The sequence below is a fragment of the Citrus sinensis genome, chromosome 3 (genome assembly GCF_022201045.2).
Source record: "Citrus sinensis cultivar Valencia sweet orange chromosome 3, DVS_A1.0, whole genome shotgun sequence".
Lineage (NCBI taxonomy): Eukaryota > Viridiplantae > Streptophyta > Magnoliopsida > Sapindales > Rutaceae > Citrus > Citrus sinensis.
Window position 1 is genome coordinate 40,678,464 of NC_068558.1, and position 23,735 is coordinate 40,702,198.

Consider the following 23,735-nt stretch of genomic DNA (forward strand, 5'->3'; position numbering starts at 1 on the left):
TAATTAACCGTTGATTTTCAATTTTAAATGTAAAACTCTGCAGTAAAAAAAAAGTTGCAACTTTGCAAGTCAAGTCTTGTTTTCTATTATAGAATATTGCGTGTTAGTTAGCATCTCGTAGCAATCACTTCTACCATGACTATCCTTTTTTCAAAGTCCAGTGCTATGTTACGTTAAACGTAACATACACGCACTAATGGTGGGGTTTGTTACTGTTGCTGTGAGTGCGTGTATGCTACATTTAACGTAACATATGGTGAACCTTTTTGAAATATTTTTATGTGGAAATAGACTTGCCACTTGACCCATCAAAAGATTTCGATCAAATGCAAGTTCGTGTCGTTTTCAAAATTCAACAATGGTTGCTGCACAGAACAAAGACGATTTCACTTTCTCTGAACTTTTCTGGACCATTCTTTATCTACAATAATTTATTATTTTGAGGCGATTTATTGACTTAAAGCAGTAAAAAAATGAGTCAATAAGCATCATTAGTAGTGCACGTCGGTGTCATTAGCAGGGCTTGTCCTATGATAAAACCTTACATATGATTTCTTTATTGTTAAACTTGAAAAAATCAACAATAACAAGAGAACTCATTATCAGCTCTAAGAAAACATAACGCCAAAAGTCTTTACGAGATAAGGATGGTATTCTTTTTTTAAAGTTTAAGGATGCTTGCAATCAACAATCTCATAATACTAAAATGGTAAGAGTCAGATCGCCTAATAATATGAAAAAACAAATGCAGCTTCCCTGATCTTTCCCACCAACATTTTAAATTCGTCTAAGCTTATTCACATGTTGACTTCTAATGTATTTTTATCCTTCAATAAACAACTCTAATCAACTTAACCCCATTGAAGTTGCCTAAGGGTGAAGCTCTCAGAACTCTGAGAACATGGCCAACTTGAGCTTACTTCTTGCAACACTACTCTTGAGTTTCAGTATTTTGAATAGCACTTGTCTTTGTTGCCCCGAAGATCAGAAAGCAGCCCTGCTGGAGTTCAAAAGTCTGGTACTTGGAGACTTAGCAGATAATAGTTCTGCAGATGCGATGCTTGGAGGATTGGAAACATGGAATTCAAGTTCGGATTGCTGCCGATGGGAAATGGTGAGATGCCGTTCTCGTGGACCATCACAAGAGGTGACTGGCCTTGATCTTAACAATCTTTTTCCATTGGATTCCATCGTAACTTCAGTTGTTTTGGCGCCAATTTTTCGAATAAGAAGCCTCATGACGCTTGACCTCTCCTACAATTCAATGCAAGGTGAAGTTCCCGGAACTGGTTTTGCGAATTTAACCAGACTTACATATCTTGACTTGAAGGATAACAACCTCAATGGTTCCATTCCAAGTCAGTTATTCAATTTGAGATATCTAGAGTTTCTTGATCTCAGTGCTAATGCCATTGAGGGGAAATTAAGTAGCAGGGTTGCAGGCCTTAAGAACTTGAAGCAGTTGATCCTCGATGATAATTTGATCCAAGGACAGATTCCTGCCGAGATCGGAAACCTCACAAATTTGCACAAGTTGTCACTTCGCCAGAACAAATTCTCTGGAGGAATACCATTGTCATTGCTGCAACTGCGGAAGCTTGAAACATTGGACCTGCAAAGGAATTCGCTATCTGGGGAGATTCCAGAGGATATAGGGACCTTGGCGAACATCACAATTCTGGCCTTAAGCAATAATGCTTTGACTGGTGCAATTCCACAGTCAATTCGAAACATGACCAAATTGGTAACACTCAGATTGGATAGTAATGTTCTCTCTGGTGAGATTTCAACTTGGTTATTTGATCTGCAGGGTATGAAGAGCTTGTATCTGGGAGGAAATAAACTTAAATGGAACGACAATGTCAGCATTGTTCCCAAATGTATGTTGACTGAATTATCATTGAGATCCTGCAGCGTTAGAGGGTCAATTCCTCTCTGGCTTTCCACTCAAACAGAGCTTACATTCTTGGACTTGAGTGAGAATGAGCTCGAAGGAACTTACCCACAGTGGCTATCAGAACTAAATCTTGGAACAGTTATATTATCAGACAACATGTTGACAGGTTCTCTGCCTCCCCCTTTGTTTGAATCTCGAAATTTATCAGTCCTTGTTCTCTCAAGAAACAACTTTTCTGGTGAATTGCCTGAAACCATTGGTCAAAGCACTTCAGTTATGGTACTTATGCTGTCCAGTAACAACTTTTCTGGGCATGTGCCAAAATCTATATCCAATATTTATCGATTGTTGGTGCTCGACTTATCAAATAACAGCTTTTCTGGTGAGTTTCCAGCTTTTGGTTCAGATTCATTGGTGGGACATGTTGATATATCTTCTAATAGATTCTCAGGTGAGGTTCCTTCATCTTTTGGAGTAACCATACTTATGCTCTCACTAAGCGAAAACAAGTTCTCTGGGCAATTGCCTCAAAATCTAAGTAACCTGAGCCTGCTTCAACACCTTGACCTTCATGACAACAATCTTACCGGTGAGTTTCCAGCATTTCTCTCTCAGTTGTCTTCTCTTCAAGTACTTAATCTCCGAAACACTGCCCTCGAAGGATCAATCACCGATGGCCTGTCAAATCTCACTAGTCTACAAATCCTGGATCTCTCCAACAACAACCTTCTAGGAAAAATCCCATCAAGCTTCGGAAACCTTCAAGGAATGATTGATACTCCTAGTATCTTACCAACACTGCCTGAAATTTTCAGCTTTCCGGTTGAAATCCAAGATTTGATAGTCAACTGGAAGAATTCCAAACGAGGACTCTCCAGCAAAAGCCTGGCAATCTATTCTCTCATGGACTTGTCAAACAACCAGTTATCTGGTGAAATTCCATCATCTCTAGGCAGTCTCAAAGGCCTGAAGTCACTTAACCTGTCTTACAATCAACTCCAGGGCAACATTCCCTCAACTTTCGGCAACCTGGAGATTTTAGAGACCCTGGATTTGTCACACAATAGCCTGTCTGGAAAAATTCCACAAACGTTTGCCAAGCTCCAACAACTGACCTCATTATACCTGAGCAACAACAAGCTCTCGGGTCGAATTCCTGAGAGCCCTCAAATGGACAGGCAGATTGATCCAGTCATATATGCAAACAACAGTGGCCTGTGTGGGATGCAAATCCAGGTTGTTTGTCCTGAAGATGTGCAACCACCACCTGATTCAGTGCCAGAGGAGATGGAGAAAGAAGAAACAGGAATGTTTTCATGGAAAGCCACAGCCATAGGGTACCCTGTTGGCTTCTTATCTGCAACTGCAGTTATGTATGTGATTGGTTACTTCAATTCTGTACCAAAATCTTCAGTTTCGCGGGCTAAGTCATCAAGAAGCAAGAAGTTCCGGGATCATGGAGCCTAGACCTAAAGAGATTAATCAATGTGCACGTCCGTATGGTCTAATTATACTGAGCAGGAAAATTGTGTAAACTTGCAATGCAAAGCAATCTTGTCATGTGAAGATGCGAGCTTAACGCCTAATCACATGTTGGGATTAAATATTTGCAATTTTCTAAGGAGTTTTATCGTTTTTCAATTAAAGCATATAATAAATTTCATGAGTTAATTGCATGATCCAAAATTAGTTATGATGAAAAATTGTATGCTTCTTGAAACTGCATTTTTCAGACTAACAAATATTTAATGCATATATCAATGGATGTCAAATATCTTTCGTAATGTAATGCTAAAAAATAAAAATTAACATTTGGAAATAATTAATTTTAGATTAAATTTTGAAATACTAAATTTTACAAAATATTTCATAAAATGTTTAATAAATTTGGATTATGAGACAATCATTTATGAAATAATTTTTTTATACATGTTTGGTAAATTAATTATAAAAGTATGGTGTGCGTGCATACATACAAAAAAGGAGGTGTAATTAATATGCTTTTATTACATATTTAAATGCTTACAATAAATTAAAAAGATATCATGTGACCAAGGAAAAAAAAAATTGCTAACGTGTATTGATTTTTTCATATGTTTCAGAACTTTGGCATGAGATTACACTGTTCCTTATTACTCAGTTTAATGGTCAAATTAAGTCCATAGACCCAAATGTAAAAAAATTGAAATAATATGGGTCTATTTGTCAAAATCTTGAGACCACTGGTTTTTCTAACTAATGGTTAAAACAATATGGATTGCAGTGTTAGTAATCCAGTCAACGCATCCGTACCATTAAATTCCTTTTCAGCATAAATTTTATTCTTAACAAAATAGACAGTTTGAAGAAACGCACAATTAAAACTCAACTTATCACATACATAAAATGACTATGTGAAACTAAAGGCTTGTCTAGGGAAACACTTACTGTAAGGCGAGCAAACCTTCCACGAGTAGAAGAAGCAGTGTTCGAGTCTGTTTTGATCACCGTACTCACCATCTGACCAAGTTTTTGTAGAACTTTCTGGTTGTAGAGATGGACCGCAAGGCCAGGTAAGCGAATCCATACAGTGACTTGGTCAAGAACCGTTTTGGTGAAATCAAAAGAGGGTGACCATGGCTGGACTGTTAAATAATGCCCCATTATAATCCAAGGGCCTTTAGTTAGGGCATCAACCGCTTCCCCAGCAGATCGAAAACGAATCAGAAAATAATTATTTTCTAAGTCAATTACCGAGTATGTCATGGTTATTCTCCACAACGCATGTCAATAGAGATATCTCAATTTCTCAAGAAGATATTTAAAAACTTAATCAAGATGCACTCTAACGCTCATAGTTGAAGCATCACAACGCTCAGGAATGTAAAATTTAAGCCATTTGAGATTTGACATATTTGCAAAGGTCTCAGAACTCATAGGGATCTCCTTTGTTTTGGACAAATCAAGGAATATGTCCTCAATTGCTTTAGTGCCCTTTTAAACAAACAAAGAATGATAGAAATATACCATGTTGTTCTCTAACTCTTGATTGAGGCCCAGTTTATCAAAAAAAAAAAACAAATTCAACACCAAATCATCAATAAATCTAAAAAATACACAATAAAAATTGAAAACAAAAATAAAATACCATCTACCTTAAAGATAAAGAGAACAAAGATTGGTTAAGAAAATAATATTTACAAATATTTATAAATTGATGTAAAAACGTAAAATTAACATATATTAAATAAGCAAATATGTTGGAGTATTTTTTTAAATAAATAAGCAAAAATTTTATTTTTCAATCTCCTTCGTTCCATTTTTAATATCTTATTCTCATCTATTTGAGCTTAATTCTATTAAAAATAAATAAATTCGAACACACAGTGTTTTAATGGTTTATGCAATCTGTAAAAGAGTGGGACTATTAACACCCTATAACTTTCTTTTCAAACCCCTTTTCTATCAAAATCTACTTTAATTTCCAAAATATCATTTTCCATTTTTTCATTTTTTATTCAAAAAGAAAAATAATTCAGTTTCTTCCAAACAACTCTAATTACAAATATTATTTTTATAAAATTTTGAATTATTAAATCATACATATTTTACTCAAAAAAATCAAATACATGTATCAATTAGGTAGAATTAAAGTGGACTCAAATAACTATTATTTATTTTTTAAATTAAAAATAAGTTTTGTAAATTTCTTAAGAAAAAGTTGTTTGTGAGGAAATAAGAACTGTAAAAGATTTTGGTGTAGTTGTATGGGTGTAAAGAATTAAAAAATATATATAATAGTATAATTAGATTTATTTTATCCTTTAATGTAATTTGCAATAAAAAAAGGGTTTTGCGAGGTTATAGAGGGGTGCCAATAGTTCAACTCGTAAAAGAGTGGGACTATTAGCACCCTGTAACTTTCTTTGTAAAATCCAAATGAAATTAGGGTATGGGATAGTATGGTCATTTGGCAGGCAACGAGCCACTTCAAAACCCTAAACTAAAACCCTAAAGCTAACGCAGACGGAGTCGCGCGCTTGTAATAACACTAAGCCCCTTGTCGTTTCTCCTAAAATCAACCCAAACCCAGATTAAAAAAATGAGACCCCCGAGAGGAGGAGGCGGTTTCAGGGGAGGAAGAGACGGCGGCCGTGGTGGAAGGGGCGGCGGCCGTTTTGGTGGAGGCGGTCGTGGCGGTGGCGGTCGAGGTGGTTTTGGGTTCCGTGACGAAGGACCTCCTGCCGAAGTTGTTGGTTCGTGTTTCTTTCTTTCTTGTGCTGTCTTTTCTTGTTTGATTGCTGAGAAAATAGAGGGAAAACGTTTGCTTTATTGTGCTTGTTTGGATGTTTGGGATACTGTCAGTTTGTCCAACGGAAGAGAATTAAAAAAAAAAAAGTGATGGGTGAAGAGTAAAAGGTTATAAAAAGACTGGATTTTGGTCAGTGAGTTGGAAGTAATTTCATTATTTTGAAAAGCAAAAACCTGATGAATTTTTTTTCTTGTAATGTAATCGCTTTGAAAATGATTGGATAATGTGTTTGATTATTTTGTTATAACTATTTTCCTTGTTATTTGTAGAGATATCTTCGTTTCTTCATGCGTGTGAAGGTGATGCTGTGACAAAGCTCACCAATGAGAAAATACCTTTCTTTAATGCTCCAATCTATCTGCAAAACAAGACCCAGATAGGGAAAGTTGATGAAATTTTTGGTCCCATTAATGAATCTGTGAGTATTCATTTTGGTTTTCATGTTGATAATTTGTTGTACTACCTATTTTGATTAAGTTTTGATGTGGTTTATTCTACTGTCATTGCAGTATTTTTCGGTCAAAATGATGGAAGGTATTGTTGCAACTTCATATTCACCGGGTGATAAGTTCTACATTGACCCAAGCAAGCTGTTGCCTCTTGCTAGATTTCTTCCGCAACCAAAGTGAGTTTTCTGTCCCTATCCGTCACTCTGTTAGAAACAATGAGTCATTTTACCTAGTAAAGAATCTGTTATGTTGTTGAAGATGTTCTGTGTCCCATTGGTACTAAACTCCTCCTAGAGTTGAACCTTCAATTCGTGGTGCAGAATAGTTCCTTCTCTCCTGGGGTGAGACATCACCTTCATGGGAGCATATGAGGTTATTGATTGAACCTTTTAATTAACCAACAACAGACCTTTGGATGACCTGGCACCAGTTCAGTGGTGCAAGTCATTCCTAAGGAGTTGGTTATTACTTTGACCGCCTGCACTTGCCCGAGTTAGTTGGCTTTTGATCAGTGAGGTAGTTTCTGTTCTATTCCTGATCCGCCAAGATGTATTACATCTTCGCATTAGGCTGTCATTGCCTATATGGTCCTTGAGTGACGTTCAGTTTTTTTTTTTTTTTAATAAATCAAATAATGATGGCATGCATTATTATTGCAGGGGACAGGCACAAGCTGGTGCAAGAGGCGGCCGTGGAGGAGGCGGCTTTAGGGGCAGAGGAGGTGGTAGAGGTGGAGGCCGTGGTCGTGGTGGAGGAGGAGGTGGCTTTAGGGGCAGAGGTGGACCTCCTAGAGGTGGTCGTGGTGGTGGCTTTAGGGGCAGAGGAAGGTTTTAGAACACACTGTAGTTCTACTAGTGATTTTCTCCCTTTGTTTTTCTTCTCTAAAGCCCCATTGTGTTCACATCAAAAACTGAGTTCTGATTTAAACATGAACTGCTGTTTTCTATTGCACTAGTTCTTGTTTCATGTTTATGTTTTTATAGTTCTCCTGGCTGGTGGTGATGCCTTGAGAGTAATTATCATCTTTGGAAGAAAGCCTCAATGGTCATTTGTGGATTGCAGATAACCATAAAAAATTACCATTCAATTCCATGTGCATAAAAGCCGTTAAACTTCATGCACTCTGAATTCTTTAGATTGGATAAGATATAGTCCGTTCCGCCATAGGAATACAGAAAACCAGAACCAGAAAAACTCAGGGAGTAATTGAAGGTAAGGCAACATAAAATGCCAAAAACCTACGGTTAAATTTCTCCACATGGAGTTGAATAAGGGCTCTTATTGAAATTCTTACATAATTATTCAACATAGCTAAATAACTACTCAAGCTTCCCAACCTCTGAGAACTGTGGCCCTTGCAACACGGTTAACTCCAAGGGTAAAAGCTCCCATACGAAGATCACAATTGTGGGTTCTGCACATCTCCTTCACATCTTTGAACCCTCTGGTCATGTAAGTCTTAAGCTCATTGTTCACTTTCTCTTCATCCCACATGAACCCTTGGATGTTCTGTAATTTGCACAAAAACATAAAAATACATCAATACATTTTGGACCGATCTGGCCCACAAATTTATCACCTGCTGGAAAAGAAAGCAAAATACCAGTTAAATATGTGAATCTATGGGTGAAGTATATATGGTTCCTGTGAAATGATAATCAAAATCACGCTTCTATGGTATGCTCATTTTAAGCTTGATAATTGTTCCGACATAGAAAGCAAAATGTGGTTAAGCACATTTTTCTTTTATAAGTAAAAATAAGTTATATAGATGAATCAATGTTGCTAAAATGTTAAAATACTGATAACTTCATAGAAAAAATAACAGGTTTCAAGCTTTTAGAAAACACAGCAGAGCAATAAAGAAGTTAAAATTATATAATACCTGCACCCACTCAAAGTAACTAACAGTAACTCCTCCTGAGTTTGCATATATGTCTGGAAGAATTACCACACCTTTCTTTGACAAGATCTGCACATATAGCATAAGAATTATGGTACTAGTCTTGTTTTTTTCTCTTGACACTATAACTCTAAGCTAGCACTAACCTCATCAGCCTCTGGGTCAGTGGGATGATTAGCAGCTTCAATAATAAATTTGGCTTTGATGTCATTTGCATTTTCCCTTCAGGCAGACCAAAGAACAACAATTAGGTACAATTATAATAATAAGAAATCAACATGATTATCTACATGAGTTTTGAAGGGCAGTCTCTTTCTTTTTTGTTTATCCAATTAGAAAATTATGCAGAAGTCTTTTTTTTTTGTTGTGGGGGGGCGGGGGGGGGGGGCGGGGGTTGAAGTAAACCTATTGATGACTCCCCCAAGGGCTGCAGGGATGAGAACGTCACAGTCCTCAATCAATATCGAATTTGAATCTATCGAATCTCCACCACTGAATCCTTTAACACCGCGATGTTCCTTTACATGCTTAAGTAGACTTGGAACATCAATGCCTTTGCTGTTTTTGATGGCTCCAGAGATGTCACTTACAGCAACAATCTTCCCACCTTTTTCACCAATTAGTCGAGCAGCCCAGGAACCGACATTTCCAAAACCCTGAAATGAAATATATCCTTAACATATGAGACTGAGGGATAAAACAATTGTATAAACCATTCCCTTCTCCTAAATTGTTTGCTGAACCTAGACAATGATCAACCTGATACAGTATAAACTTGCACCTGTATAACAAATCGTTGTCCAGCAATGTTCTTCCCGTGCTCATTGAGCAGGGCCTCCATAGCAAAAAGCACTCCTCTTCCTGTAGCTGCATCTCTGCCTAGAGACCCGCCAAGATCCTAATTTAGAAAAACAATATACAAATTAAATAAATTAAGGAGAAAATTTACATTTAAAATACTCCCTCCATACTGAGCCAGTTATGACCAAAAAAAAAAAAAAAATGTTCGCTGTCAATCTGTTTCTTTAAAAATACAACGAAAGAAATATGTAACAAGTAACAGCTATTTGTCAAATATTATTGGAAGGGGGCAAAAAATCCTTTGATCAACCTCTTCTGTTTCTTCATAAAATTTTCAAAAATGACTTTAAAAGACAGATGCCAATGATCAGTAACAATTGCGTATCCAAAAAAAATAAAAAAATTAAAAAAAATATTCTATCAACCCATCCTGTTAATTATTCAAAAAAATTATCAAAACATAACTTGTAACAACGGGTGCCAATAATCATGAAAAGAATAACTCCAAAACCACCTGCCAATCAGTAGAAACATGCAATATCACTACTCCAAGTCCATAGCCTAGAACGACTTCACAACCGCAAATGCAAAGATTTATCTTCAATATATATAATACTTACGATGGGTTTTCCCGTCACAACAGCTGGCGAGTGGCCATGAAATTTGGAATACTCATCCAGTATCCATGCCATAGTCTGTTTAATCAAACAAAAAGCAAATTTGAAGTATCAAAATCAGGACCAAAGTGAATATCTCCAATACAAAAGTATTTCATTTCATCCCTTTTGCTAAAAATTAAAGAAAGAATAAAATCAACACTCAGCCATTTCTAAGCCGAAGGGAAGTTTTCATACCTGAGGACCTGTCCCCATATCAGGAGCAGGAACATCTGCATGAATTCCTATCAGATCATGAATCTTTTGGGTAAAAACTCTGGTAAGCCTCTCTAGCTCAGATATGCTTAAATCCACTGGATTACATCCTATTCCACCTTTAGCACCACCATATGGGATATTTGCTACAGCTGTCTTCCATGTCATGAGTTGAGCTAATGCATTAACCTCATCTGGGTCAACCTACATTGTCACAAAATCATCAGAACTGAAACTCCAGATAGTCTAGTAAAAATAGTTTTTGAGATATTTTGCTAACTTCAGGCAAAAGTAAACAGAATCTTGACATAACCGCCTAACTCTCCTACTTTTTTATTTTCAAAAAGGGCTATGTAAAGCTCGATAGGATTTCAATCAGACACTAGAATGCATACAACCTCAGGATGATATCTGATTCCCCCCTTCATAGGTCCCCTAGCATTGTCATGCTGAATTCTGAACCCAACAAAAGAGGCCAAGGTGCCATCATCTTTGGGTATGGTGCACTCAACCTGCAATTTCATATAAAATCCATTCATTGTTAGATAAAGTATCAATGTGAAACTGGATTAATACCAAGTACCAAGTAGTTGTATGGTACCAGATATGCAAATGCAGGAACCCAAACCAATTCAAGCATGTAGTGAAAAATCACTAATTGCAAATCTACTTCACTTGTTAATTTCATTAGATGAAGGTTACATTCACTAATAACGCATCAAAAATATCACCTTGATTTCCCTGAAAGGAATAAGTAAACTTTTCTCCAGCTTAGAGTCCAATCCCAGCAGCCTTGCTGCCAGCTTAAAGTTTCTGTTAGTGGCAACTAATGCATTCATGGTTGTATCAGCACTCCTGAAAAGCTAAAGACAAAATATTAGACGTCTTGGTATGGCTCTAAAGATGATGAATATAAATAAATTTAAACCATCTTCTCCACGGTTAAGTCAACATCAAAGGAGAAGAAATATTACACATGTGAGACGGAAGAAGTCAGAATATTATTATACCATAACAGAATATCATCACATGCGATATATTCAAAACATGATAATTCTAATGGAGATTGAACTAAGAATATCAAAATTAATTTAAATTACTGGATAATCTGCTAATTACAAAGCAAGGGATTACTTGTTTATTCAAACTATGTTGTGCTAGTCAGCAATGAATTAAGTTTTATCCAGAAACTCATGTCTCACATTAAGAACTAATTTATCAGCAGATCTTTCCAGGGCCGCATGTAATATTTTAATGAACACTTGTATTAATGTATAATAAGTAGCTGTCCACTCCTAATCTCCAAATAATTGCAGTCATTTTGCAGCAATATCTCCTATTTCAGGTACTATAGAAAATCTACCAGCCATTATAACAGACTATAACAATTTATTTAACTAATTAATGATGTCTGACCCCATCAATCTGCATTATTTCCAAATCTCTATGCTCGCTTATTTTTTTCATTTGCAAGTTCTGGACACTTTGAAAATTTGATGTCTGTTATACCAAGTATATCAAGTTCCAAAAAGGTGACCATCAGAAGGTTATAATCCATGCAAAGCTTAAACTACCAACCTCTCAGTAACCACATCATCTTAGCATATTTGGTTTGGCCTTTTCACTAACCTAAACCAGCAAAATATGCCTTATAAGGTTTACATTTCTATCATGCTGCTCTTTTGCCTTACACCGTGTTTGCATTACCACGCTGCCGTCATTGAAAAAGATTGAAGCAATAGAAAAAACTGATAGAAAAATGGGTCTCATGATTCACACCAGGACTAAATTTAGAGAAATTGTGCCATGCCTGAAATGTGACATAAATTAAGTTTTGATTTGACCACATGGTTAATATAATATCTTCCACAAGGCAAGATTGTTACAATCTTAAAAATTAAGTGGGGCCTTAAGAAATAAGGAATCTCTAGAAGTATGATCTGTGTTTGAGAATTGATTTCATACCATGGCAATATTTGTATTTAAAGGCGGCTGGGGGATAAGATTAAGGACTAAAGAAAGTTTAATGCAATTGTTCTGGCTGCTTGACCAACTTAAGAGTCTTAAAAAAATTGTAAAATAATCAAATTGATAAACTCTTGAGTTCATGATCACGTCTAATTCCAATGGAAGCTTGTGTTTGACATTAGCATTGGACAGAAACAAAACCAACTACAATGTGCAATGCATTTCATTAAGAGTGGAGGCTCATTTTAGCACCACTTATATATCATCTAGCAAAGCCAATGTATAAAATAATCCCAGGATGTCGATTCAAAAGCTTCTTATTAAAATCAATATTCCAGCAAAGCTAGCTCTATTTTAAATTAAAATACACATAAAAAAAGATAAACCCAAAAAGCTTTACTAAAAATAGAAAATCAGTTGCAGGAGGCGCTATTTGTGATGGCAATTGGCAAGTGATAAAAAGGCAAGTCATCACTAGTAAAAGAATGACTTGGTGAAAACAAATAAACTGCCAAGACAACAAAGTCAGGAAAAGGGCCTTAAAATTAGTGCATCTATTTCTAATGAAGTCAACAAAATTGATTACATTAAACAAGATAAACAACAAGATCTAGAAAAATCTCCAAGAAAAAGGACAGAAGACTTGAAGAAAGCAACTTTAAAAGCTCTTACCAAATATCAAAGAGGAAGCTTTGAACCCAAAACCCAGAAGCTTAACCTGATTACAGCTTCAACAAAGGACTGTAAATACTGAGCCTCAAGTTAAAACTTGGTGAATTAACGCATAAATAGCCATGAACCAAATGACCAGGAACAGAATCAGAATCCAATTCCTCAGAATCCAACACCCCACAAAGTTCTGACAAATCTTTGCATACAAATAAATGAGCAAACCAACGTCACACGAGAATATATGCTTCTTGACCACTAGCTAAAGAGAGATGAGAATGTCACAGATACATACATACAAACATACGTTGTAAGCAAAAACGTCGGCGACACAAATTGTTTTACAAGTTTGTGAATCCTACACAAAACCCATTTGCATGCACTGCAAGGGCCACCATAAGAGGGCTTTTGTTCGACACATTTTCTTAATTTCTTTGGTTTTTATTTATATGGGTTTCTGAATCAGGACAAGATAATGACCAAAGCAAAGCAGCTTTTGATTTTGGAAAACTATGGCAGTGGGGACCACTTCCATGCCGCCGGGTTTCTGTCTGCATACTGCATGTAACATGTTCTTCGGGAACAAATTTGTATCCAACATGAAATTCCAAAACCCAAAAAAAAAAAAAAAAAAGAGTACCCAACATGAAGCTTTGACATGTCTGAATTATTTTTGATACATTTGGAAATTTCAATTGCCAGGGTTCTTTTTTTTTTTTTCAAAAGATTATCAGTGATACTAATTAAATTACAGAAGTAGATAAATATTTCGAATGGATCATAATCCTGAGTCAAAAGATTGATTGGAGATGAATGGTAAGTTCAGGTCTTTAATGTTTGAAATCTACTCGGAATTGTAACTTAAATTTTACTCAGGAATTCGGATTTATTAAGATTAAAAACTAGTCAAACGTTTCCCTGCATCATATATATATATATATATATATATATATATATATATATATATATATATATATTCAAGGACGGAGTAATAATTTATTAAAAAAAATGAACCCTCGTACAGATGCTTCCCATTTGTTAAAGGTCTTTCTATTTTAATTTTAAACATGCCTTTTGCCCCTTTTTTTTTTAAAAAAAAAATTTCTTAGACATAATCAACTAAGAGCATGGTACAATAATCTCCAAATAATTGAATATCAAGAGTGGGGATTTACAATACAATATCAAAGTTAAATTCCCATATCTCCCCTTTTTACTGTGTTAATCGTTTTTCATAAGGTAATTACTCAATGTATGAGCATAATTTCTTTTACTTGGGTCTTTTTACCCTACTAGTTTTTCAAAAGTAAATATGTACGCAACAAGTCATTGTCCTGACAAATTGACCTCAAAAGACAAAGATAGATAAAGAGGTATACCTTCTATGTGTACTGTGGATTTCTCCTTTTTACTAAGACTGTATGGATGACATACCCCACCACCATGGATGTTTCAAATCCAAAATCTTTTCTGACATCATGGGTGTGTTGTGATTGCCTTGCACACGCTCAATCTAAATGACCTCACTGATTTTGTTTGTGGGAAGCAAGGAGGAGTGGAGAAGAAATGAAAGCACTCTGGGAGAGTTGGGAAATTGAAGGTAATTGCTAGCTGAATGCAAATACAGTCACGAGCCATGACACATCATGGAATCTTTTTTCATTGGTATATGATGATGAATCACATCTCCTTGTTGGACCATGTTCTGCTGCTAAATGTATAAATTGGGAACATTGGTTCTCAAACGTATTGCAAAAACAGATTTGAGAAATTTTTAAAGTGGTCCAAGTTTGATGATCTGAGCAGCTAATTGAAAAGAAGATTGAACAAGTCATGCTGTTCCATTTCATACTTAGTGTGTGATGATAAAGAGTTGGTTGGTGCATCTAATCAAGCGTGGCAGCTTTCTTGGCCCCTTGCTCCTTCTCTTTCTCTTTCTCATCCTCTTTCTTTTTCCTTTCTCTTTTTTTTTTTAAGTTAAACAAATAAAATTTCATTGATATGATCAAACTAAGTGGCCGCGTGCGTACAACTTCATAACATAATAAAAGACGACACGACCAAACTATAAAGATGTCTATTACATTGACAGATTATTTGAATAGATCAATTTTCTAGTTTTTTTTTTCCAAATTTTAAATTTTTTTTCAACATGCGAAAAGGTCCTAAAAAAAATGAGAAATAAAGGCAAGAAATTAATAAATTAAGCTCAGATAGCTATGCTAAGAGGAGAAATTTTGTGATACAAAGAATCTAAACAATAAAGATAACTGGAAGGCTACGCTTCAATTATTTGAACTTTTTGGCTTGTTAGTGGATTATTTGGTAGGTTTTGTTGGCATCAGGCTATCTATCAGCAAGTTCATTAATTTATTTTGAACATCAAATTACAAATATTGCGCTGTTTAACTTTTTGGGCCATCTCCAAAATATGAAAATGATAGGAGTCTTTCTTGGTGTACCATTTTATTAAGGGACACTAATGGTAATTAAATTTACTCAAGTGCTTTTTTTTCCTCCCCCTTATAGTTGGGTGCAAGAATGAACAGTTACACACTCTCATTTTGAAGGAAAAAAAAAATATTGAAAAACTATAAAATAAAAACTAGTAAGTTGGGGCATATTTGGGAATGTCATGCTTCCTCTTATTTTATTGGCCATTTCTACTTCCTTTTACTTTGATAAATAATGATTCTGTCACATAACATCAACGGTGATTAGGAAAAAAAAAAAACTTAGCACTTTGACCTCAAATATACCTTTAATCAAATTACAATCATTAACGAGAAGCAATATTTTTTGTATAAAAGGTAAATGAGTTCCACGTTTGTCATCACCATACAAATAATGATTTATTTCACGATTTGTGATCGCGAACATTTTGATTACTCCTCTTTCACAATCAAAATTATGTCCACGTGCTTCTAATTCAAACACTAAGTAGATGTCTTCAGAAAGCTCACTTTGGGATGATGTTAATTTTTCCATTAACTTAGCTAATCATCTTACTTTGTTACAAATTCTTTCCAAGTCATAATTTCTTCCGATAATTATAAGCCATCTCTTCCAAAATTTGAGAAATAAGTATGTTTTTAGTTAAAATAATTATAAAAAATTAAAAAAAAGAATCAAGATTGATACGTGTCAACATTATATAAGTACTTCGAAATAAATGTTATTCTTAAAAACTCTCTCTCTCTCTCTCTCTCAAATAGAGGGAATGAAACCAATAGAAATTGAGGGTCAAAACTAGGGTTGGCAAAACCCGGGTCTGGGTATCGCAATGCCCAGACCCAGCCCCGATGCAATTTTTAGATGTCCGGGTCAAGGATTTATTCCGGGTACCCTGATTTTGTATTTTTCAATATTATATATGAATAATTTTTTTGTAATTTTATAAGTTTTAAATTTATTTCAATAAAATTTGACATGAAAATATAAAGTTTAAGTGTTTAAAAACTTTAGATATGTATAATAGATGAGTTAAATAAATATCAATATTTAAAACAATATATATTTTATAATTTTTTTTAATAAAATCTGGATTCCGAATTTATCAAGTGATACCCAAGATCGGCTCGACTTCATATTACCCCGCCCACAGCGCCTGGGTGCGGTTCGAGCCTGGACCGAACGAATATTTTTAAAACCCCTAATCAAAACTCAAAAGGATGGATTCCACTAGACATTACAAAACCCACGAGGACTTGTTTGTTGCCTAAAAAAAGATTAAAGACATAAAAAAAAAAATTACAAAGTACTTGCCTATTACATCACCCACTAAAACCCTAGGGCCCCTATCTATCCACAGAAAGCTTCTCCTTTACATGCAAATTACTTTACTTTATACATATCTCATGTATATTTCATTGTAAAATCTTAAATATACAATCATAGGACCGCAAGAAACAAAAGCGATAATTTCCAATGCAATATATTGGTCTGTATATGTAAAAGTTGAATTGATATTTAGTTCCCATCAACTGGGGTCAGTAGCTAAGACAAATTTTATTCCATAATTCCATCCTTCATGGGGTCAATATTAAGTACTGTACTCAAACAAGGTGATGGAATGAATTAAAATGTTTCTGCCCCAAAACAGATTGTTTCTTTCCTCTTTCAAATAAAGTTTCGAACTAAAGTCCATAAGTGGAAATTTTTAAATTTAGTGGAATCTAAAATGCAAAAAGAGAAAAAAAGCTTTTAACAGGACCAAACAGGTACAATAGTTGGGCCAAGATGCTGTACGCCTGTACCAAGAGAAACCAACATAAGTAGGTAGGGTAGGATTTCAACTAATATATAATATAATAAAAAAAGAATCTTGATGGAATTCCATCTCAGAATCTACAAAATTTTATAGATTCCAGTTCTCTAGCTAAGAAACCACTATCAATCTTTAATATTTTTGAGAAAAGTGCATGAACTTATAACCCTAATTAAAATACTCTCAATAGCTTATAAACTTAACCAAAATAAGCTTCATGCTCATGGTGAATACCTATTTCTTATCTTGCCTCATATTGTTATGTCTCAATTATTGTATCCAACCCATGTACTATGAGAAAGGATAGAAAGAAAATTAATTAGAAAAGCATAAGATTTTTAATTTGGTCCACCGACCTTTTAGTGAAAAGTTGAAAATACTCAAATTTTAAAAAAAATTATCACTATAAAGTTCACCTAGGTTTTATAGTTGTCTTAATACATCACTTTTCTTTAGACTCCGCTAGAATCTTTGTAAAGAAGACTACTTAAAAATAGATGAATGATCGATCGTTCATTCAATCATTATAGAGTAGAATTTGGTTTAAGTAGAGTCCACTGGGTCACTAAGTACCACATCCTCACTAGACCCAACTAAAAGTTGCGTTCGGCTTTCATTAATGCAACCAAATTTTACGAACCCAAAAGGAATTTAGGGCCTACACGTTGGAGCCTAAATAGAGTGGACCTATTAGCAACCCAAAAAAAAATCTTTTAAAACCCCGTTTCTAGATTTGCCCGTATTTTAAAAACTGAATGATATTCCTAACACCACTTAATTTCCGAAATCACCCTTGCGTCTCCTTCGTTGAACATCAACATTGCTAGTAGTAGTTTTGCAAATTCGTCATTAACAAAGCGAATATTTTTTTTTTGTTATTTTCCCTATTAGTTGTTATATTTATTGTAAAATTATATATCCTACATCCAACCTATGATGAAGCCTAAAAGTGATTTTAAAGAAATGGCAAACATTCTTGATAAGATGAAGACTATTCGGTGCGTCTGTACTTGTATTGTGTGAGTAAATAGTTTTAATCAAAATATACTTTAAAAGGTTGCACTATACTAGTGTCAACCTTGGGGGTTTAATCTCCTTGTGGAGAATTTTCTCACGGTGAATTAAATTTCTCGAATTGAAATAACAATGAATTTTATTTTTATCTTTTTCTCACAAATGACAACAATAGTCATACGAGAGTTTAATCCTACATGATATAAATGCCGACTGAAAAAACTCTCTGTCGAATTTAAATACCTCTCAAAATGTTTGCTGAATAGATACGTGTGTGACACCCAAAAAGTAAAAATTACCAGTGGGTTTTAATTAATTGTGAATGCCCTTTTGTAGCCTTGGTTGATGTCAAAGCTGTAACTATTAAATGTAATAAGGGGTTTCTATGAGACTTTTGGAAGGCTGCTGATAGCGACATTGGCCTAAATAAAAATTATTTCCGCAACGAAAGTGGCCACCGCATAAGGGATTATGAGGAAGATGAAAAGAATCAAGAGACGATGACCCACAGTGCAAGTGGCCACCACATCAGCCCACGACTTGCTTCCTCATATATTATTAGAAAAATAAGCAGATAAAAGCATAAAGAAGATAACGGCTGAATGCTGACAGTGGACCATTCTATCTATGTACAGGAGGACAATGAAGTAAGTAGGTGAAACAACTATTTGACTTTGTAAACCATTTCATGAATAATAATATTATTTTATGAATACACACTTGCATACGAAATCAACAATGCCGAGTCCAAACGAGAGCATGTAGAAACTTCTTTCAACCGTCACGCGGTTTCCCATATTCCACTCAATTGTTCAAATGCGTATAAATGTAAAAAGGCCTAAAAGTGACAAAAGACCATCATCCTCTCTTCTCTTGGCTGTCTTTATTTATAATCTTGGAATCCGATCTGTCACATACCAAACTATTATTCTTCAATATCTTGACATTGATCTTGATCTTGATCTGGATCTTCGCCTTTGCATTGTCTGCAAAAGTCTAACTGGAGCGAGGGTAACAAAATCATGTGTCCTTTGAGGTTTATATTGGTGTTCTTTTCGGCCGTTCTAGCAGGCTATTTTGCATGGAGGACGGTACGATCTTCCCCAGAAGCTGATATTAACAATCTTTCGGATGATTCACCGAATGAGAAAACGTCGTTGAAGGATAAAGATGAATCAAATTTCACAAGGGTATGTTTTAATTTATTCATTACTTTTGGTTTTGCTTCTTTGTTTTGTTCCTTTTTTTTTTTTCTTTTTTTCTCCCTCTCTTTACTGATGTTGTGGTTTTTGTCGAATTGCAGAGCATTCAAAATGGTTTCTGGGTATTTGTCGACATGGCCAGTGGGAGATACTTATGGAGGAATCTCAGGGAGATTAAGAAACACTAGAATTTTGATCATTAAGCCTTGTGTGAATTTCTCTGCAAACTGTGTTCTGGAATTTGAATCTGTTGTCTGGGATAAAGAATTGTTCTTTCATACCACTATGTAGATGTCAAAATGTCAACTGAGAATCTGTCTCTAGACTGCAAGAATCTGTTTTGTATTAATAGTCAAATGTAAAAAAAAAAAAATTCTAGATGTTCTATTGAATCAAGCAGAGTTTCCCAACAGCAAAGCTTTTTGTTCAGGTAGCAACAACAATTGCATCATAAGAACTTGATAAAGAAACACATTTAGTCGGCATGCAATATCAAAAGCCAACGAGATTTTGAACATTTCATTTAAATTCTTAACACTTTCACTTTGCAACTAATTGGCGAAATAAGTACTACATACAACACAACAGAAATATGTACAAAAGAAGTTTGGGCAGATGTGCAGCCCCAACCTGTAAAACCGGCAACTTCAGCTTGAGTCTGTTTGTAGTTTAAGGGACATGTACAGAAGTGCTATTAGGGCACCTTGTGGAAGTGGAGCACATCTGGCAAGATTGGAGCCAATCCACACAGCTACCACTACTAGAACAACAACGCCACTGCTGGTTTTTCCACAAACCCAACTTGCAAATGACAGGCACAAAGTCAGCAATATGCCTCCCCTTCCACCCAATATCCATGCAATTAAATAGCCAATCTTGTATCCACCATCTAACTTTCCATCAAACAAAGCCGTGAGGCTACTAAAAGTGAGGGATGGTTGGTACCCAAAGACCTTCAGTAAGAATAAAGAGATAAATGCTGATCTTAGCACTGCAGTAAAGGAGCCTCTCTTATCACCTGGGTTTTCCTCTTGAACTTCCCGGACTGGTGCTTTACGATAGAAGGAAGAATACTCTTCTTTTGAGTTATAATTTTTCCAATGTCTCTCATATTGCAGTTTTCGCCTCAGTTCAGCCCATGTAGAGATCCTTACCCCGTCTTCAAATTCACTGCTGTACCTCCTGTTTCCTCTACGTGATCTGTCACTATCCGTTCGAAATTTGAGTGCCCGATCATACTTAGTTCTTGTTACTTCATTAGATAATACCTGTTTGAAAGGGAGATAGAACTTAGAAACCAGATCACCAGCTTTCCTCAACAATGTCGAGATCAGAAAAAGAAAAATAAAAGAGGAAAAAAAATCACTGCAGCAGGAAGCTAGATTCGAAAATACACAGTAATCATGGTTTGGATTTGTGTGTAAATTGCTTTCAACATGTTATTAAGTAATCAAATTGGCAGATTAGTTTATTTATACCATGTCAAATTGGCGTGGTATAAAAGAGAAATAAAAGAAAAAAAAATCACTGCAGAAGCCAACTCCAAAAAAGCACTCTCATCATTATATGACAGACAAGATTTTATCAAAACAAATGTGGCTTGTACTAACCGTGTATATTTGGGACCGTGATCAAAAGATTAATGATCAAATGAGAGTTCAATTACTTGTCCTTGTGACAAAAATTGGACTTTATGTAACTTATAGCTTTCACTGAATATCATAGTTTGTATTGATACTGAAGTAGAGGGAAAAACATTTCTTTTCAGAAGAACAGATTAAGCAGCCATTACAAAATCACAGACCAACATGTTTTTATCTCTACACAGCCAGATGTTCTTGTCAAAGCAAATTAAAACTTGCTATTGGTGAAACAAAGAGCAGGAAAGGTTATAAGGAAGACTCACTTCATAAGCACAACGGATGGTCTTGAACACTTCAGCCGCTCGTGAATCCTTGCTAACATCAGGATGATACTGCAATCAAGTCAAATACACACACTAGTGACGACCATTACAATTGCAACCTCACAGAGATTTCACGAACACGTCAACTTTTCAATTACAATGAAGCTTCTTAAACAGAAAACTTTAAGTGGTAAAGCCTATGCTTGAATAAAATCTAACAACATTTCACATAAGAGAGTCTCATTGCACCACCTATCAAGCTACCAAGTAACGTGCTCAACTTTTTTTTTTAAAAAATTATAATTACCAATTTTTTTTTTTTTTTTTAAAAGAGCAATGCCCATTCTGCCATTCTTTCTTCCAGACCAAACAAATCCACAAACATACGGTGACACTTCACTTCACAGTTAGCCAGTTACCTTACGAGCGAGGAGGCGATAAGCCCTCTTTATATCAGCTAGCGTGGCACTTTGAGCGACGCCCAGAACTTTGTAATGGTCCGGCTCGCCGTTTATGGCCGCCGCCGCCGCGGATGATGACCAAGACGATGACGCGACCACCAAGCGGTGGCGGGTTCTTCTGTGGCGGTTACTGCCGGTGGTGCTGCGGCGAGGAGAGGAGATCAGGAAACTGTTTTTGATGATGGAGGAGAACGCATCGGAGCCGGTGGTGGGAGTTATGGGTCCCACCAGTAGCTGCGCCTGCATTATCGTTCATGCATTTGTTCGATTTCCAGTCTGTGGGCGCTTTGGATTGAATTGGTGACGGCAAATGAATTGAAAGCGATTGTTTCGTGGTCCGGCCTGAAGAGAGCCGAATATGGGTTAGGCCCATGTCCATAATAGGCCCAATGGAGCCTAATTATCGATTTCATTTAAAATTTCTAGCCCCCCCCCCCCCTTCCCCTTTTTTTAATTGAAACTTTCTAGCTTTAAATTGAGGGAGTTACAAAGTTGATTGATAATACATTTTTTCCCCAAGTGATAATACTAAATAATTAATAATGGTAAAGAAATGTTAAACTTATAGAAGCCCTGTTCATTATTAAGATGCCCTCCACTTCCTATGGAAAATATATATATAATTATAAAATAAAAGATAATCATGTATAGTAAATATGATTTTTAAATAAAAATTTAACAAAAAATAATAAGGATCTTATAGATTTTTTATCATATAAGTGTGGGATCGAATCAACTTAACTGTCATAACATCTAGTACTTACCAAACATCTTACTACTGTACTTTTTAAAGTATAATTATCTAATCTCAAAATCAAATAACGCCCGAGTTGGATATTGTCAATTAATGTGTTATTAACTAATGGCTTTAATATTAATTTATAATAAAATATAAGTTATCAGTTATGGTAAATGCATGAGGCTTGAGTGGTTTACAAATAGTTGTATTTGATTACCCACAAATTTGAGGGAGACAAGTAATTGAAGAAAAAAATTGATTTGAATTTTACCCACCCATTTACTTTTAAAAAAAAGTACATAAAAATTATCAAATTATAACAAAAAAATTATCTAAATATAACATGAGAACAAAGAAAAAAAATCGTAAAAATTATTAACCTCATAAAAAAATTTTAATTTTAAATTCATACTCTTTTTTATAAATTTTATAATATTGTGAAAGTTTAAATAACAATAGCCTTATTATGTAATATTTTTTTATTATTGGTCACTTATATAGTAAATGTTCCAAACGAACATTATTGAATGGTCACATCACATATACCGAACACGCGTATAACGAAAGTATATGGGTACCAACAACAAAAACGTTCGTTGTGACTAACGTTACTTAACAAAATCATGCCCATTTTTTTAAGACCGTCCAAAACGCAGGAATCAGCCAGAAAAAAATAGAATCCAAAGTAGATTTTTTTGGGTACTCCTTATTGTGACAACAATCAATTGCTTCCACCTTTCATTCCATCTATTTAAAATCGGATTAATTTTGAAGGAGAAAATTACGGTGCAACAGTGGTACCGTGCCACTGTTGCACCTAATCATTGGATCCCAATGGATCCAGCCATCTAAGTAGATCCAATGGCTGAATGCAACGGTACCACTGTTGCACCGTTGCCGGACCCAATTTTAAATTATTGATTATCTTCAAATCACTTCTTTATTTTTTTTAAAATATTGATTTATTCTTTGTTTTTTATTAAAACGATTAAAAAAATTTTATCAATTCATAACTTGAAATTTATCAATTCATGTCTTATATTATAACTTGAAATTTTAAAAAATAAAATAATTAATTTAAAAATAACTAATTTACAATAATTGTGATTCGAAATTAATTATTTAAAAAAAAATCAAAGTAACCAACATTCACTTCCGGAAAATGCTAGTTACCCCGAGTCAAGCCCCGGGTCAAACCCCGAAAGTAATAAACGACATCGTTTTGGCAAAATTGTTATGGTTGAAATTGGTTTCTCTTTACCTTCGTCTCACACCCCTTCCTCCTTCTATTTCTCT

General features: G+C 35.2%; 5 protein-coding genes across 6 annotated transcripts; 3 read left to right on the forward strand and 2 right to left on the reverse strand.

Moving 5' to 3' along the window:
• Nucleotides 1–691: 691 nt before the first annotated feature.
• On the forward strand, nucleotides 692–3,573 carry LOC102619599 (receptor-like protein 46). The gene has a single exon (XM_015530607.3). The coding sequence runs from the start codon at nucleotides 902–904 to the stop codon at nucleotides 3,362–3,364; it is 2,463 nt and encodes an 820-aa protein (XP_015386093.2). The 5' UTR covers nucleotides 692–901; the 3' UTR covers nucleotides 3,365–3,573.
• A 2,239-nt stretch (nucleotides 3,574–5,812) lies between these two features.
• Nucleotides 5,813–7,591, forward strand: LOC102619891 (putative H/ACA ribonucleoprotein complex subunit 1-like protein 1). Its single transcript, XM_006479044.3, has 4 exons — nucleotides 5,813–6,132; nucleotides 6,458–6,606; nucleotides 6,698–6,813; nucleotides 7,297–7,591. Exons 1-4 carry the CDS (start codon nucleotides 5,979–5,981, stop codon nucleotides 7,469–7,471), a joined length of 594 nt encoding a protein of 197 aa, XP_006479107.2. The 5' UTR covers nucleotides 5,813–5,978; the 3' UTR covers nucleotides 7,472–7,591.
• Nucleotides 7,592–7,713: 122 nt separating this feature from the next.
• LOC102620167 (glutamate dehydrogenase 1) lies at nucleotides 7,714–13,416 on the reverse strand. Of its 2 annotated transcripts, none has more exons than XM_006479045.4 (10): nucleotides 12,854–13,416; nucleotides 10,945–11,068; nucleotides 10,612–10,725; nucleotides 10,196–10,417; nucleotides 9,962–10,036; nucleotides 9,322–9,438; nucleotides 8,946–9,196; nucleotides 8,687–8,762; nucleotides 8,523–8,609; nucleotides 7,714–8,146 (listed from the first exon to the last, which is right to left on the reverse strand). In XM_006479045.4, exons 2-10 carry the CDS (start codon nucleotides 11,050–11,052, stop codon nucleotides 7,961–7,963), a joined length of 1,236 nt encoding a protein of 411 aa, XP_006479108.2. In that variant the 5' UTR covers nucleotides 11,053–11,068; nucleotides 12,854–13,416; the 3' UTR covers nucleotides 7,714–7,960. The 2 variants fall into 2 exon arrangements, with proteins under 2 accessions (XP_006479108.2, XP_015386165.2); XM_015530679.3 differs by having other exon boundaries at nucleotides 10,945–11,076.
• A 5,548-nt stretch (nucleotides 13,417–18,964) lies between these two features.
• LOC102620725 (hypothetical protein) lies at nucleotides 18,965–19,725 on the forward strand. The gene is made up of 2 exons (XM_006479047.4): nucleotides 18,965–19,321; nucleotides 19,435–19,725. The coding sequence occupies exons 1-2, from the start codon at nucleotides 19,154–19,156 to the stop codon at nucleotides 19,519–19,521; spliced, it is 255 nt and encodes an 84-aa protein (XP_006479110.2). The 5' UTR covers nucleotides 18,965–19,153; the 3' UTR covers nucleotides 19,522–19,725.
• A 100-nt stretch (nucleotides 19,726–19,825) lies between these two features.
• Nucleotides 19,826–22,002, reverse strand: LOC102620457 (uncharacterized). Its single transcript, XM_006479046.4, has 3 exons — nucleotides 21,659–22,002; nucleotides 21,240–21,308; nucleotides 19,826–20,601 (listed from the first exon to the last, which is right to left on the reverse strand). The coding sequence occupies exons 1-3, from the start codon at nucleotides 21,944–21,946 to the stop codon at nucleotides 19,981–19,983; spliced, it is 978 nt and encodes a 325-aa protein (XP_006479109.2). The 5' UTR covers nucleotides 21,947–22,002; the 3' UTR covers nucleotides 19,826–19,980.
• Between the last annotated feature and the right edge of the window lie 1,733 nt (nucleotides 22,003–23,735).